At 38.4% G+C, this 17,882-nt stretch overlaps 1 protein-coding gene across 8 annotated transcripts in view; it reads left to right on the top strand.

Annotated features, from left to right (window-relative positions):
• The window catches only part of MRTFB (myocardin related transcription factor B), a 186,934-nt gene extending 175,796 nt beyond the window's left edge, over positions 1-11,138 (top strand). For 7 of the 8 annotated variants that reach the window (XM_058570019.1, XM_058570018.1, XM_058570020.1 and 4 more), the window contains 2 exons: positions 2,863-2,923; positions 5,321-11,138. In XM_058570019.1, coding sequence (XP_058426002.1) covers positions 2,863-2,923; positions 5,321-5,856 — 597 coding nt within the window. In that variant the 3' untranslated portion in view covers positions 5,857-11,138. The remainder of the gene's footprint in view (positions 1-2,862; positions 2,924-5,320) is intronic. The other variant, XR_009224118.1, reaches the window with a different exon arrangement.
• Positions 11,139-17,882: the final 6,744 nt, after the last annotated feature.

Below are 17,882 nucleotides of genomic sequence, written 5' to 3'. Positions count from 1 at the left end.
AACTATTTGATTTATGGTCAACTTTCCATCAGAAACTATGGAAGCCAGGGGGCCAGCGCAGTGGCATAGTGGTTAAGTTCACACACTCCGCTTCAGTAGCCCAGGGTTCGCCAGTTCAGATCCCAGGCGTGGACCTACGCACCACTTATCAAGCCATGCTGTGGCAGGCGTCCCACATATAAAGTAGAGGAAGATGGGCACGGATGTTAGCCCAGGGCCAATCTCCCCCAGCAAAAAGACGAAGATTGGCAACAGATATTAGTTCAGGGCTAATTTTCCTCACCACAAAAAAAAAAAAGAGAGAGAAACTATGGAAGCCAGAAGTGTGGAAAAACATCTTTAAAGTTCATAGAGGGGAGGAGTTGGGAGGGACTGTCAACCCAGAATTCTATGTCAAGTAAAAATATCCTTTAAGAATGAAAGTGAATAGAGATCTATTTTCAGATCAAGAAAAATGAAGATAATTCATCACCAGAAAACCTGCACTATAAGAAATAACATTGTCTTGAGGGGTTTATAAAATATGTAGATATAATACTTAAAATAACTAATAAAGGATGGAGGAAATAAATGGATCTGTATGTTCAGGGTTTTATATTTTATATGCAATGGTACAACATTGAAAAATTAAGGATGTGTATGTATACCAACAGTAACAACTTAAGAAGTATAGCTTTTTTTTTTTTGGCTGAGGAAGAGTCGCCCTGAGCTAGCACATGTTGCCAATCTTCATCTTTTTGTATGTGAGCCGCCGCAACAGCATGGCCACTCACAGGCGAGCGGTGTAGGTCTGTGCCTGGGAACCGAACCTGGGCTACCACAGCAGAGCTCACCAAACTAAACCACTAGACCACCAAGGCTGGGCCAGAAGTATAGCTTTTAAAAAATAGAAAAATTAAATTAGAATTCCAAAAAAAAGTTAATATTTTCTTTTTAAAAGACAGGAAAGGAAGAACAAAAAACAGCTAGGACAAATAGAAACAATACAATGGTAAACCCAAACTTAACTATATCAGTGATTACACAAAACACACTAGTGTGGAGTAAACAGTACAATTAAAATGCAGAGATTATCAAAATGGATGAAAAGCCAGACCCAACTATGTGCCGTGTGGTGGTTTTAAGATATGTCTGCAAATTCTTTGACATTCCTCCCTGGGTTGCACTTAGTGACTTGCTTCTACTGCATAGAATTGGCAGAAGTGATGGTGTATGACGTCTGAAACAAGGCCTTAAAAGGCATGCCCCTCCTGCCTTGCTCTCTTGGATTGCTGGCTCTGGGGAGAGCCAGCTGTCGTGCCACGTGGACAGTCCAGCAGCCCTCTGGAGAGGCCCATGTGCAGAGGAACTGAGGCCTCCCATCAACAACCAGCACCAACTTGCCAGTCATGTAGTGAGTCGCCTTTACAAGAACATTCTCCAGCCAAGCCTTGAGATGGCTGTAACCTGGCCAGCATCTTGACTACGATCTCATGAAACACCCCAAGACAGAACTACTCATCTAAACCATTCCTAAATTCCTGCCCCACAGAGACTGTGAGATAATAATTGTTTAGTTTTTTAAGCCACTAAGTTTTTTGAAGTAATTTGTAATACAGCAATAGATAACTAATGTATTTACAAGAAGCATACTTTAAATACCAAGACACAGGTTGAGAGTAAACGGTTGGAAAAAGATTTACCAGACAAACAGTAAGCATAAGAAGTCTGGAGTAGGCAAAAGATTTGAACAGACATATCACCAAAGAAGATACACAGATGGCAAATAAGCACATGAAAAGATGCTCAACATCATTAATCATTAGGGAAATGCACATAAACTCACAATGCAATACCACTACACTCCTATTAAATGTCTAAAATTAAAATGACTGACCATACCAAGTGTTGAAGAGAATATAGAGCAACTGAAATCTCGTACATTGTTGGTGGAAATGTAAAATCGTATGATCACTTTGGAAAACAGCCATTTCTTAAAAAGTTAAACATATACCTACCCTATGATCCAGTCATTCCACTCCTCAGAATTCACCCAAGAGAAAAGAAAGCATATGTCTATACAAAGACTTGTACACAAATGTTCACAGCAACTTTATTTGTAGTAGCCAAAAACTGGAAAGAACCCAAACAAACTGTGGTATTTCCATATAATGGAATACTTCTCAGCAATAAAAAGGAATGAACTATTTCTAAGGTATACTCTACAACATGGATAAACCTCAGTTATGTTGAGTGAAAGAAGCTACCTCCCTGCCCCCCAAATACAGGAGAATATATACTGTATAAATCCATTTATATAAAACTCTAGAAAATGTAAACTGCTCTATACTGAAAGAAAGCAGATCAGTGGGTTGTCTAGGGATGAAGAAACTTCAGGGGCAATGGATGTGTTAATTATATTGACTTTTTTGGTAGTTTTATAGGGGTATACATATGTCAAAACTTATCAGAATGTATACTTTATATAAGTGCAGTTTATTGTATGTAAAGTTACTCTCAATAAAGCTGAAAAAATATAGCATGATCACCTTCATACATACTTGATATTTTTACCTGAACACAAATAAATAAAGATATTTTTCAAAGAAAACATGAGAGGCCTCTCAAAATACAATCAGTGATTAAAAAATAAGGAGGTGTGCGAGTCAACTGAGTTGGGTATTAGCCCCATTCTTATTCTGTCAACTAACTGGCTGTGACACTTTGGGTAAATGGCTTAACTTCTCAGGTGACCTCAGTATTTTCAGAGTTATCAAATGATAGATTAGAACTCTGTTCTATAAGGTCCCTTAGTGCTCCCAATTGAATAATGCTTCCAGGTTTGTATGAAAGAAAACTAATTTATATTCTCCTTTGTTGTAGATTTCCACTGCACACAGTCAGCAGATGGATGACCTCTTTGATATTCTCATTAAGAGTGGAGGTAGGTCAAAAGTCACATCAGACCCCTAATCTCTTCTCACAAGTTTATGAAAGTTTTCCTCCAGAGCTCACAGCATATCTCTGAGTAGTAAGAAACGTATTCTTCTAATTCTAACTGAATTTACTGTTTTAAAATCTGTTAAATTTAGGCTATTAAAACAACTTACTTATAAGTGGAGGAAAAGCCATTGTTTCAGCTTAACATAGTAAGATGTCTATACCTGCTGAAAAAGACAGACCATCTCAAAATAGCCAAGTAGAATTAGATTTAAATTCCACATTGAAAAACTTCAAAACTTGTTCCATTTGTATCAGTCATTGTCATGGGATAAAAACATTCAAATTCATGCATTAAATTTGTAACAACCAAGTAACCTAGCTTGGGCTCTAATAGCTTTATTAATATTCAAGGCAATTGTAAAGTACTTTCTACGTGTGAAAATCTTACAGTGTATCATCTTAAAAGGGGATATACACCACAAAAAAAAAAAATCAAAGATATCTCTGTCTTGGCTTACATATCTTTAAAAATACATATAAAATCAGTATTTCAAAAATTCAAATGCTATTTTGGAATATTTTCAAGTATTCTAAAATTTCCCTGATAAAAGGAGTTTTATTCAGATTTTTAAATAGTGATCAAAATTTCTCCATTCATACCAGGTACTATTTGATTTTGAGGTTAATGCTCTTCTCATGTTTAGCATAACATAGAAAATTCTAGATATTTGACTACAGATCTACACGTGCAAATATCATCTTTTGGCTAAGAACTATATTGGCCTTGCAAAATAAACTCATGATATAGTGAAACTATGGAAATTAAAGAAATAGATATTCATCCCCTGAATTTAGGATAAAAAAAATAAAATGCTTTTTAAAGACTTTTTTAAATGATTAAAAAGAATAATTTCACAGCCTAAACTTGGAAATTAAAATGGGACGAAGTCATCAAACAGTTGAGTTATTTTCTAAAAGGAATGATTTTTTATGGCAAAGTATCCAATGAGTATATTATTTCAGCTTACTGTGTACTAATACCAGTAATAATGAGAACAGAGATTTAAACAGTTGATTATAAGACTAGTTACTTAGACTGTACTTTCAGCTTTCAAAACAATTCTAGCAATGACTACAGATAATGAAAAGTAACATAAACTGTCCTAAAAACACACGTGATACACACAGTCGACAGTTCGCATATAGGAATTAATCATAAGTTCTTTCTCTCAGCTATTTATGCGTTCCAGTCATTAAGTTGTAAGAGCTATTGCTAAATCCATTTTTCCTAGCGTATCTGCATATAAATTAAACCAATCAGATACTCATAAGAGTTAAAAAGATACTTTATTCAAATATATGTAGCTAAGTGATCACTGATATATTCTTTAATTTGCTATTTGATCTGGGAAGGAATAACACATAATTAGTGCTTATTAAGACATTTACCAAATCCTCAAGATTTTATATAAACTCAAAAAACAAGACAAAAAAGTGAGAAAAATAAGGTAATCCAAGCTCATCTTAAATAAGATCAAAGGAGCCACGTGTTAGCTTTAATTCAGAAATGATGTGAGATGGCATTGTATATTTTCAGAACTTTATACAGAATGTATACAGTCTAATTCGCATGCAGTTCAACTATAATGATAAAAAAGAAAAAACATATGGGGCCAGCCCAGTGGGGTAGCAGTTAAGTGCGCATGCTCCGCTTCGGAGGCCCGGTGTTCGCAGGTTCGGATCCCGGGCGCGGACTGACGCGCTGCTTGTCAAGCCATGCTGTGGCAGCCTCCCATATAAAGAAGAGGAAGATGGGCATGGATGTTAGCCCAGGGCCAATCTTCCTCAGGAAAAAAAAAAAAAAGATTAGCAATGGATGTTAGCTCAGGGCTAATCTTCCTCACCAAAAATAATATATATATATAATTAGATCTTTCATAATATTAAAGGTGTACTCCATGTCTGCACAAACTCAGGGTATTCATTTTCACATTCACTTTAGGGGCCACGTGCTGCTGTGATAGCAGATTCATGGTGTAGGATAAGACGTGAGCCCTATCTTCAGCCTAAAATGACCGAGAATAAGGACCCAAAGATGAAATAATCTAAAACCGTCAACTCCTACCTCATGGGGTGTAACTGCTTTTAATGCATACTCTTACTAAAAAGAACTGAAGGCATATCAGAATGTTATAAACTTAAATGTGTATATATTTAACTACAATGATCCTACAGGTTATCAAGGATTATACCTGACCAATAGCATTCTCCTCCTACCTCTAAGATAGACTGTGTATAAGTCATCGCAAAATAGCAAAATAATTGTCCTAGTAATTAATACAAATTTTTAAATAGTAGTAAACCTTTACTCACTAATTACTTCAATTATTTTGCACAGAGATTTCCCTCCCTATAAAAGAAGAGCCTTCTCCTATTTCCAAAATGAGACCAGTGACAGCCAGCATCACCACAATGCCAGTCAACACAGTGGTGTCCCGGCCACCACCCCAAGTCCAAATGGCACCACCCATATCCTTAGAACCTATGAGCAGTTTATCTGCCAGCTTAGAGAACCAACTAGAAGCTTTCTTGGATGGAACTTTACCTTCAGCCAATGAAGTTGCTCCACTACAAAGCAGCAGTGAAGATAGAGAGCCCTTCTCTCTAATTGAGGATCTCCAGAATGATCTGCTGAGTCACTCAAGTGTGCTGGACCATTCACACTCACCCATGGAAACTTCCGAGGCCCAGTTTGCTGCAAGTACTCCCTGTCTGTCACTTGACCTTTCTGACTCAAACTTGGACAACATGGAGTGGTTAGACATTACTATGCCTAACTCGTCGTCAGGACTCACTCCTCTCGGCACCACTGCTCCAAGTATGTTCTCTGCTGACTTTCTAGATCCCCAAGACCTCCCGTTGCCATGGGACTAACATCACAGATTTCTCGTCTCAGAGTTCATGAAGTTTAAGATGATGACGATGATTCTAAAAGGTCAGTTTTTAGGGACAGATCCTTAGTTGCATCGTTGCAATTAAAATATGTTGTCACAGAAAGAATGGATAGACAGTCATAGCCTGGAAACCAAGTTTGAAAACACTTCATTGCATCCAGCAGTGAATGTCTACAATTTAACATAGCACAGGGCCTTCTGAAAGATCTGTAGTCAAAGACTCATGTGTTTCTCCAGACTTCAGTAAAGAATGAAAAGTACCTTTAGATAAAAACATAAAGAAGAGTAGTGTGTGCAGGATAGTGATGTGAGGATTCTCTGGTAATCGACTACATGTAACCGCTGTGGTCGCTTTAGACCTAGAATAAAAGAGTGCCGGTGTGAGGGAGGTGAGGTCACTGCACGTGGTATTTCCTGGACATGGCCTGAGCCTGGCCCAAGATGCAGCAGGGGTCAGAGGCAGTGGAGAGCGCCAGCAGGATCAGTGACAGCTTCAGCTGGAGACTTTTGGTTCCATTCAGAAACTAATATAATCTTTTTGTGTGGTAGTTTATTTTGTGATTTTTGGAATCTTACTTTAGATTTCCAAATTTAAATTTAAATGGAAGATCTTTCACCAAACCAGACCATGTCTACAAAATACTGTCATAAACAATCCACTGTAAAAAGTCCAGGTATATTGATAACACTGAAAATTCTACTAGCAGTCCTCTGGGTTGATTAGATTGAGTTTAATGTGTATATTAGGCATTTGTATGTACACTCTGACATTGTGATTTGTACGGCCTATGCTAGGGTAAGGAATTGGGTATCCAGTGGTCCTGCTTTTTAATAACTCGAATATTTCTAGAGTACTTGAGCCACATGTATTTCTGTATTTAAGGAATTGCTGACTAACTTTCAGGTAACCAGACCCATCTCAAAGAACCAAGAAAAGGCTTTAGCATAAAATTTCTTTCTGAGCTGGTGAGTTGCAAAGAGAAAGCAGAGGAGAAGTCTGTCATCAACCCAGGACGTTCCCATGTGGTTACAGGTTAGGCCGTGTTGCCAGGTTGGCGCCTGACCCCAGCTCTGGCTGTCCACTCCTCTGTCGCTTATCCCTGGCTGTCGCTTTACAGGCTTGTAACTGGATGTCATACCCAAGCGCTCACTATGTTAGCAAGCTGAGGATTGAAAAACTGGAGGTTTTATTAATAATTTTTTGTTATAGAAAAAAAGTTGTCACACATTTGTTGAGTAGTTTAAGAATTTTCTAAATGCCAACTATCACAGGATTTCCAAAATTATTTCAAGCTAGTTGTTTAAGTATATGACAAAATGTAAATAACTGAAAAAAACCCTCAAGTCTACCAAAAAGCATGGAGGTTTTTACTAGATAATATTATCATGCTCTCCCGCTCCCCTTGTGTAAACCTAGGGTTGGGTTAACTTCTCTGGGTCATTAAATGGTGAATGTTCCCACAGTGACATGAAAAAGGCAACCTGACCCATGATTTGGAAGGGATTTATGAATCATTTCTGGGTTTGTGTTTTGCCTAAGAGCTGATCTTATTTCAGATTTTTATTTCGGTTTGTAAATTTTACATGTAAGAAAAGTCTGTTTTTCCAGTATTCGGTCACCCATAACACTGGAGCCGTCTAACTGGTACTTCCCAACTTGAAAGAGCTTCTGAATGGCTCAGGGCAGAGGCGGCCACGCTCAGTATGGTCTCTAGTGAGTAGCTGAAGTGTTTGGAAATTGGTGGTCCAACAGTAACTCTCTGTTAACCACTACGCCGCCGTCTGACCAAGCCCAACAAGAGAGTTTACCGTCTTGGCCATGATGTGCATCCCGGAGTCAGTTCCTTTCAGAGCGCCTGTCTCCAGGGGCCGGGCTATTTACTTGGGAAGGTACTTTTCTTAGGGAAGGTCTTGGCCATGGGTTTATGTCTGGGGCTTATCTGGTCCATACTTACACTCTGAGCATCATCTTCATTCAGATTTAAATGGCTTATTAAATTAGCACTACGTATCAGTGGGACTGTAGGAGGCAACTGAACAGCTAGTGCTGTTGACTCTTGTTGCATAACTTTCTATTTCCATCATCCCAAGTTGTGTACATAGGTCGTTTCTGGCCCTCAACTCCCTTGTTGCTTTTTTAAAATAAGGTTTGAAACATGCCACAGGAAGGTTGCTCTCCAAAAACACACACTGCCATGCAAAGAATGCCATCTTATTAGCCTGCTCTCTTTTGACTATGCCTTGTGAAAGTGCCCACTTCACGTATGTGTTCAAACCTTTCTGTACCAGCATTTCCTTTAAAAGGAAGGCACGGAGTCTCTACTTATTAACTCTACCAGCCACCCACTCGCACCATTCCGCTGGGCCCTCCTGCCCTGGCTTGAGCAGCAAGCCGGGCATCTGTGACATCGAAGCTGCTCTCCAGGGTCCCAGCTACGTGTTCCAGGTTAGAGTGAGAACATAGACCGTGTACAGCATGTGACGTGACCAAAGATGACGCTCTGTAATCAAAGCCCCTCTGACCTAACTCGGTGTACATAATGGTAAGTGCAATGGAAAAGGTGTGTGTTTACTAAAGAGGACTATTTTTATTGTTTGAGGTAAGTTTCACAGCCATTAAAGCACAGGTCAGAATAGCCAGTTGGATTTTCAGTACACATGTGTGTAGTTTAGAAGTGGTATTGTTGTATTACGTCATCTTGCAGAATATCATATTGCCAAGAAAACAACTAACTCCTAGAAACATATTATCTCACATCCAGTCTTATTTCCCTAAATATTCCTGAAACACAGTCATATCAAGCTTACCTTTCCAGTATGTGTAGATATCAGGTCATGTCACGGGTGGATGAATAGAAAGTTACACCAAAGCTTCTACGCAGTCTTTGGAAGTCTAGGAGTGTGTGGTCATCTTGTACATTTCAGCAAAGCATGTACTAGGAAGCCTCTTAGGACAGTGTTAGTGGTTCACGTTCTAGTGTTTTTCCTGAAGTGTGCAATCTACTGTATAGTATTTGCCACATATTTGTACATAGATGTATTCTGAATTTGTGGAGTTTCTTGCTTAGATACTATTTGTGTTTGTTTTATATGAATATTTTTATAATACTAAAGAGAGCTTATTTAAATTTCCTTTTTAAAACCTGCACGGTTCTGTGATCTGTGTAACTGACACTTTTGTGAGTGCAGTTTCAGAACAGTGGCAGAGGCCGTCTGGCATTGCCTCCAAGCTGCCACCCGTTGAAGGCAGTCCTGGTAATAAGATAGGCCACTGAACTGTGCAGTCAGCGGACACTGAGTGATGTATCAGGAGCGTGTTACCCATTTTGTCACCAAAGCTGACTCAGGCTTCCTCTACCCTCAACCCCAGATCATTCCAGGCCACAGAGCTTTCTTCAGAGTCCTTTCAGAATTCCCAGGCTGAATCCAGCCACAACAGCTGACAATACAGCTGTCCCTGCAAGTGACAGGACAGTCCCTCTGCTGTCTGCAAACAGACCTGGCCTTAGAGAAGTGGTAAAGCACTTGGGCAGGCTTTCGTCCACGCCCTCACGCTGTGTCCGTGGGCCCACCTAGTGGCTAGCCTCACCAGAGCCCCTGCTGTCAGGTGGGGAGTGTGTGGCACCACCAGGGACTTTTTAGAGAACTTGAGAGAGAATAGCTATTCAGTGTCTACCAGCAGAGCAACACAGGTCCATTTACCCGAATTCACAAATACCCCTCCGTTTTCTGCCATCCGTCACTGCAAACATGAATCCTGACTACAGGCAGCAGAGCAGAATACCAAACAAATTGTCCACTGCCCTGGAGGCCACAAAATTAGCCTAGATTATCAACAAATGGTAACTGGAAGGTCAGGTTTATCAAGGAACACAGCTTACCAGTGCAGAAATGTGTATTTGGAGAGCATCCTGACTGCATTTCAGCTCATCTGTTAAGTGGTTTCAGTCAAAACTGGAAAATAGCGATTGAGATGTAGTAATTCTTTTTCCTGGTTCAAACCTTCAGTAACTTGTTCATTCAACAATCTTTCTAGGCTGCCTTTTCCTTTGTGAAGTGACTGTCTGCATGGTAATAAGCAGGTCGACATTTTCCACGTTCACCTTTTCTTGCAGTATTTGAGGAAATGCATCATTGCAAAGGGTTTCTACCTGAAATCTTTGATTTGAGGCCTGTAATTCAAAAAGCTGCACATGTTTACAAAAGAGCTCTTACCCTCCACGTAAACACATTGCTCTGTGAATCATTTTTGGAAAATGTCACCATTTTGTGACAATGGGATGGCAATCTCAGATCTACAAGGTGCTGTCTGGAATCAAATAAAATGTCATTGGCAATATCCACACAGGTGTCGTGTTTAGCAGAGCTTTGTGCCAACTACTAAGACAAAGCTTGAACCAAGTTCATCGAATCACCGAGACTCAGAACAATTACCTCTCTACATTATGCTGTAAGGAAACCTGCTCATTGGTAAGAGGAGGAAGCATTTAGAAAAGGGGTTAGTATCTACCAAAAGTACTTCACCTCAACTAACCAATAGTAATGCAAACTTGCTTTAAAGGAACCAAAGGCATTGCCAAGTATTTGCCAAAAGGAGGCACTTTTTATTTAAAATTTGAGACTATGAGATCTCAAAACTCAGTCCCAAAAAGGTATTATCCATTTAAGGTTATAATTTTCACAAAGATGTAGATATTTCTCTTGTTTTCATGTAAAATAATATAGATTTGTTTTGTTGGCTTAAGAATAATACATATTTAGTAGTAATACAAAGTTTTTTCCTTTCTACGTACAAATTAGTTTTCTTCTTTTCTTGCTTGCAGTAGAAATGCAACGTGATAGGTGTTTCTCTTCTTATTTTCATTGTCACATTATGTCTTAGCATCTCACTTTATGAAAAAAAGGAGAAAGATACCAATCTACAGAGCCCTGCTTAGTAAAGCACTAGTTGAATAAACAAAAAATTATGGCAATCGGGGGTCCATTCATGTATTGCCTTTATGTTATTTTTTAAAAGAAAAACCATGATGCCTTTGTATTTGCTGTTTGCACCCCTGAAATCAATTCCATATCATGTTTGAATGCCATACATTTTGCACATGTACTGTACATAGGTAATGCATACTGTATTTTTATATGTGTGCACATTTATCATCAGATCTTTTGTACATAGTGGCAGTATTGTAGCTGATCGGGAAATGTTTGATATCTCAGCGATTTTGCATTTTTGTGTCTCAAATAAAAGAATGTTTTGGTGTACTATGATTCTTGCTATGCAGAGGAAAGACTACACCCTAGGGGTCAGGAGAGCCATTGTAGACCCTTGGGGTGGGAGGAGACACCACCTATGAAACACACCTCACAGCAGACAGTCACCAGACAAGACAAGTGGACTGCCGAGGCAAGTTTTATAGATATCACAGATGGTGAGCCACCCTCCTCCATCCAGGACCGTGGGATACAAAATAGAAACAAGTACTAGCTGAACTTGACAAGATTTACACCAAAGTCACGTTCAGTCTTCCACAGTCATAAGGAAACACTGAACGAAAGACATGATAAAGTATGTAGTTTCCCCAGGGGGTTGATATATACATACATGCAGGGGAAAAACTGACTCATGCTTTGATAGGAATAAATGCACCACCAACAAAATTCCTGAAACACCCAGACAATCCTTCAATTTAGCCATTTCAAAAGCAACTATATGAGGTATTTTTACAGACCATACAAAATGGTCTTTAGAATTCAGTATTCCTTTAGTAAGATGGCACTGAATTTTCAAACCAAAAGCCCATGGTTAAAATAGAGTTTGAGGAGAACAACGTTATATTTTCCTCCTTGCTTTGATGAAATAAAATAGTAATGAGTAAACTTAAGTGACAACCATAGGTTTCATATCAATATCTGATTATGAAAATAGGCATTGTATCAACCACAGAAAGGGAGAAAAGAAAGATCGTTGATGATCTAAATACAACATCATTTTCATCATCCATGACATTAGACCAGTAAGTAGATGATGCTTCCAAGGGGCTAAAACTTTTGTTATCATGTTACCAGCCAAGATCCAGCCCTCCGGGAGAGGAAATGTGGACATTAACTACTCAAGAGAGAGAAAATGAGGTGGGGGGCAAGGGGAACATAGAAAATGCTCCAGGCATGCCGAGGAGCAAGCAAGGGACAGCTGGGAGCTTTAGGGAAGGTACATGAAAGAGATGGTGTTTGGACATGGAAAGGACGTTCCAAGCAGAGAAAATTGCTTGGGCAAGGTCAGAGTTAAGAGATTTTGCTTGAGGCCCTGCTCTGTGCCAGGCCACAGGCTAGATGCTAGAGTTGGGCTGTAGGACAGAATCCACACAAGAAGTGCTGAGCAAGTCTGGAAAGGTAGGAGACAGCTGAGCATTCAGGGATCCCAGTCCTCGAAGGGCTTAAGAATCTTCTGTAGATAATTGTTTTCTTTGGGTAATACAGGGCCTTCAAAAACTTTTCAGATATTAGACCCATCAGCATGTAGCATCTTGATAATCCTGTACAGCACATTTTTCTGTAGAATCGAGGTAAATGCCAAAGCATTTGTAAATGCAGACACACCCACACACTTAGTGATGGCCGGAAATGAATGATACCTAGTCCACATTACAGTAAAACACCAGCATGGAACCCGGAGAAGACCCACTTCAGGACAGATGTAAACTACATGTCACCAACAGTTTTATGTGTCACAATCCTCTTGAAGACTTCCCATGTCAACTAATGACCGTTCACCCCTCCTTCCACAAATAGCTTATCTTCCATTTTTTTTTTTTATAATTTTATTCATTTTTTCCCCCCAAAGCCCCAGTAGATAGTTGTATGTCATAGCTGCACATCCTTCTAGTTGCTGTATGTGGGACGCGGCCTCAGCATGGCCAGAGCACCGGTGCGTCGGTGGGAGCCCAGGATCCGAACCCGGGCCGCCAGCATCGGAGCGCGCACTTGACCACTAAGCCACGGGGCCAGCCCTATCTTCCATTTCTGATGGATATTCACTTTCTGAAACAAACCTCATCTTGACATCCTGGCTATCTTTTCTGCTAATTTTTGTGAGAAGTTATTAAAATTAAGCCCACATTTTATAATTAGACAAAAAACAAGGACACATTAGCTTTCTGAATGCCCCTCTTGGATATGATTGTGCGACAGATCATTCCAGGAGGAGGAAACCGCTGACGATGGCCCTGCAGGTGGTAACTCCAGTGTGCTCACTCCTGCTGTGCTGTGTGCACAGGAGACTCAGAAGCATCCAGACCCAAAGGAGGTCTTGTGCTGTCCAAAGCTGAAGTTGGATTGGGGGGGGGGGGTTGGTTGATAGTTAAGAATTTAAAGTGTTTCCCATCAAAGACTCATATAGGCATTTGAGAGCTTTGCTGTGTTTTCTCATCCACAGCTGGATGGAGGCCAAGTCACACTAAGCAGAATGGCAAACAAAGCTGTCTGCACACGAAGTTCTCGAGACAAAGAGTGAGCTTACAGTGGTTTTGTTGCAATACTTCTTTATGCACTAGAAAAGGTCTGCAAATCTGTTTAAACAAGTAGCCTTATTTTCTTTACTTAAATTACATCTGTTAAGCAACTTGGAAAGTTGACCAGGACATCACATTTAGTAGATACACGGAAGTTAAAATAGGGAGACCAAAAAAAAAGGTGCTACGACCAAATGCTACTTACCTTTCCCCTCGCTCCTGATACACAGTGCCAAGGAACGGGAATGCAACTGGAGACAAGATCCTAGTAATAGCAGCAAATGTATTACATGCTGCCAGATGCCAGGCCCTGGGCCAAACACTTTCTATCTATAACCTCATTTAACCATAAGTCTATGAGCTAGGAACTCATTATCCCCATTTTACAGATATGGCAACTGAAGACAGAGGGGGAGATGACTCGCTCGAAATTACAAAGGAAGCAGAGCATGGATTTGAAACCAAGCTTCTGACACCCCAGAACCCAGACGGTTTCTTCAGACTCGGTACATACAACTCTCCGTCTTTGTTCAGATACGTTACAAATTCAGTTGATTATAGCTGACTTAATTCACGGCAGTCGTGAGGGTCACTCCAACTAGTTTCTTCCAAGTCCTCTCAATCTCACACCTTTTTCCAAGCAGCTACTCATACAGATGGGTAATGGCATCCACTGTACCGCTTTTACTGGGTTAACTCCAACCAGAGCCTGGGCCACAAGACTAGGGCATCCTAAATGAACCCCACTGACCAGGCCACACGCAATGACTCATTATGAAACACTGCCTGTCTAGGCTGGGACTTCTGTAGCCACTTGAGCACATCCAAAAGCCCAAGAGTTATTGAACAATTTTACAATATCTAGTAAAGTTTAAGATACAAACTCTGTGACTCAGCAACTCAGCTTTTTGGGTACACATCCTTGAGAAACACGCATGCACACAGGCAATCAAGTGCAAGAATTAACACTAAGGAGTTATTTACAAAGCAAACATTGAAAACAACCTGTGTGCCTTTCATTTGGAGAATGTTTAAACATAGCAGTTTATATAAATGAACTAAATCTAACGTGTCAATGTAAAAGAATCTCAAATAAAATGCTAAGGGGAAGAAAAGTGTAGAATGAAGCGTACATAATTCAAGTAACATTTTAAAACAATAATCCTGTGTATTTTTCTGTATATAAAGATATAAAATATAAAAACATGGGTGGTAAGGACTCATGTCAACATCAAGATTCAAGGTACTTTTGGAAAGAAAAGGAATTAGATTGTGGAGCATGTAAAGTAGGCTTCAATTAATACTGAATACTTTATTTCTTTAAATTTCTCCTTCTATATCTTATTTCTTTAATAATTCTATAGCCATCTAGCAAAATATTAAATTTGTTTACTGGCAGTTGATTTCTTTATTCTCCCTCATTCTTTTCTGTGAGTTGGAAATATTTCATGTAAAAAAAGACTCATTTAAAAATAAAAAGAATTACAAGGGAATACCATGAACAACTGCATGCCAATAAATTAGTTAACTTAGATAAAATAGGCAAATTCCTAGAAAGAAACAAACTATCAAAAATTGACTCAAGAAGAAATAGAAAATATTGACTAGACCTATAACAAATAAAGAAACTGAATTAGTAATTTAAAAAACTGCTAACAAAGAAGAGCCCAGTTCCAGATGGCTTCACTAGTGGATTCTACCAAACATTTAAAAAAGAATTAATACCAATTTTTCAGAAACTCTTTGAAAAAATAGAACACTTCCCAACTCATTCAATTAGGCTAGTATTATCCTGATGTCAACACCAGACAAAGATAATCACAAGAAAAAAAAAAACAGACCAATATTTCTTATGACTATACATAGAAAAATCCTAAACAAAATTCTATCAAACCAAATCCAGCAATGTATAAAAAGTATTATACACCATGACTAAGTGGAGTTTATCCCAGGAATGCAAAGCTGGTCTAACATCTGAAAATCAATTAATGTAATAAACTATATCAACAGAATAAGGTAAAAAAGCTACATAATCATTCCAATAGATACAGGAAAAGCATTTGATGAACTTCAACACCCCTTCATCAAGTCACAAACCTGCAGTAGATACACAAAAGATAAAGGTATCAAAGCATACCACAACATAAAAATCATCAAATCACCAAGGAAGATAGGAAGAAAGGAACAAAAGAGCTATGTAACATTCAGAAAACAGTTTTTAAAATGGCAACAGTAAGTTTTACTTATCAATAATTACTTTAAATTTAAATGGATTAAATTCTCTAAATCAAAAGACAAATGGGGGCTGAATGGATTAAAAAACAAGGTCCATCAATATGCTGCCTACAAGAGACTCACTTTAGTTTTCAGGACACACATAGGCTGAAAGTGAAAGGATGGAAAAAAATATTCCATGCAAATGGTAACTGAAGGGGTAACTATACTCAGATCAGACAAAATAGACCTTCAGTCAAAATGTTAGGAGAGATAAGGAAGGTCACTGTATAATGATAAAGGATCAATACATCAAGAGGATATGACAATTGTAAATATATATGCACCCAACATTGAAGCACCTAAATATATAAAGGAAATATTAACAGTACTGGAGGGAGAAATAGACAGCAATACAATAATGAAGGGGACTTCAACACCCCACTTTCAGCAATGGATAGATCAACAAGACAGAAAATCAATAAGAAAACAGTGGAGTTGAAATACATTATAGACCAAATGGATCTAACGTACATATACAGAACACTCCATACAACAGCAGAATGCACACTCTTCTCAAGCAGACACAGAACATTCTCCAGGATAGAGCATATGTTAGGCCAGAAAACAAGTCTTAGCAAATTTAAGTAGATTGAATTCATATCAAGTATCTTTTCCAACCACAATGGAATGAAACTAGAAATCAATAACAGGAGGAAAATTAGAAAATTCACAAATACGTGGAAACTAAACAACACACTCCTAACAACAAGTGGGTCAAAGAAGATATCAAGAGGGAAATCAAAGAGTATCCTGAGACAAATGAAAATGGAAACACAACATATCAAAACTTAACGAGATGGGGCAGAAGAGATTCTATGAGGGAAGTTTATAGTAATAAATGCCTACATTAAGAAAAAAAAATCTCAAATAAACAACCTAACTTTATACCTCAATGAAAAGAACAAACTAAGAAAAAAACAAAACAACTAAGCCCCAAATTAACAGAAGGAAGGACATAATAAAGGTTAGAGTAGAAATAAATGAACTGGAAGCTAGAAAGACAATAGAAAAGATCAACAAAACTAAGACTTGGTTTTTTGAAAAGATAAAATTGATAAAACTTTAGCTAGACTAACCAAGAAAAAAATAGAGGACTCAAATAAAATTATAAATGAAAGAAGAGACAACTGAAATCCCAGAAATACAAAGGATCTTAAGAGACTACTATCAATGATTATAAGCCAATAAATTGGATAACCTATTTTAAAAAAAAAAAGGATAAATTCCTAGAAACGTACAACCTACTAAGACTGAATCATGAAGAAATAGAAAATCTGAACAGACCAATAACAAGTAAAGAGATTGAAACAGCAATCAAAAACTTCCCAAAAAAGAAAACACCAGACCAGACGGCTTCACAAGTGAATTCTACCAAACATTTAAAGAAGAATTAACACCAGTCCTTCTCAAACTCTTCCAAAAAATTGAACAGGAAGGAACACTTCCAAATTCCTTCTACAAGACCAGCATTACCTTCATACCAAAGCAAGATGAAGACACTACAAGAAAAGAAAATTACAGAGTAATATCCTTGAACATAGATACAAAAATCCTCAACAAAATACTAGCAAACCAAATTCAATCAAAGATTAAAAGGATCATACACCATCATCAAGTGGGATTTATCCCTGGGATGCAAGGATGGTTCAACATATGCAAATCAATAAATGTGATACACCACACTAACAGAATGAAGAATAAAAATCATATGATCATCTCAATACATGCAGAAAGAGAATTTGACAAAATTCAACACCTTTCATGATAAAAACTCCCAAAAAACTGGTATAGAGGGAATATACCTCAACATAATAAAGGCCATATATGACAATCCCACAACTAACATCATACTCAATGGGGAAAAGCTGAAAGCTTTTCCTCTAAGATCAGGAACAAGACAAGGGTGCCCCCTCTCACCACTTCTACTCAACATAATACTGGAAGTCCTAGCCATATCAATAGGCAAGAAAAAGAAATAAAAGACATCCAATTCAGAAAGGAAGAAGTTAAATCATCTGTGTTTGCAAATGACATGATCTTATATACAGAAAACCCTGAAGACTCAACCAGAAAACAGAAATAATAAACGAATTCAGTAAAGTTGCAGGATACAAAATCAACACAGAAGAAGCAGTAGTATTTCAACACGCTAACAATGAACTATCCAAAAAAGAAATTAAGAAAACAATCCCACTTACAATAGAATCAAAAAGAATAGGGCCGG

This window comes from Diceros bicornis, chromosome 26 (assembly GCF_020826845.1).
Source record: "Diceros bicornis minor isolate mBicDic1 chromosome 26, mDicBic1.mat.cur, whole genome shotgun sequence".
NCBI classification, from domain to species: Eukaryota; Metazoa; Chordata; class Mammalia; order Perissodactyla; family Rhinocerotidae; genus Diceros; species Diceros bicornis.
This window is presented reverse-complemented; position numbering and strand designations above follow the sequence as displayed.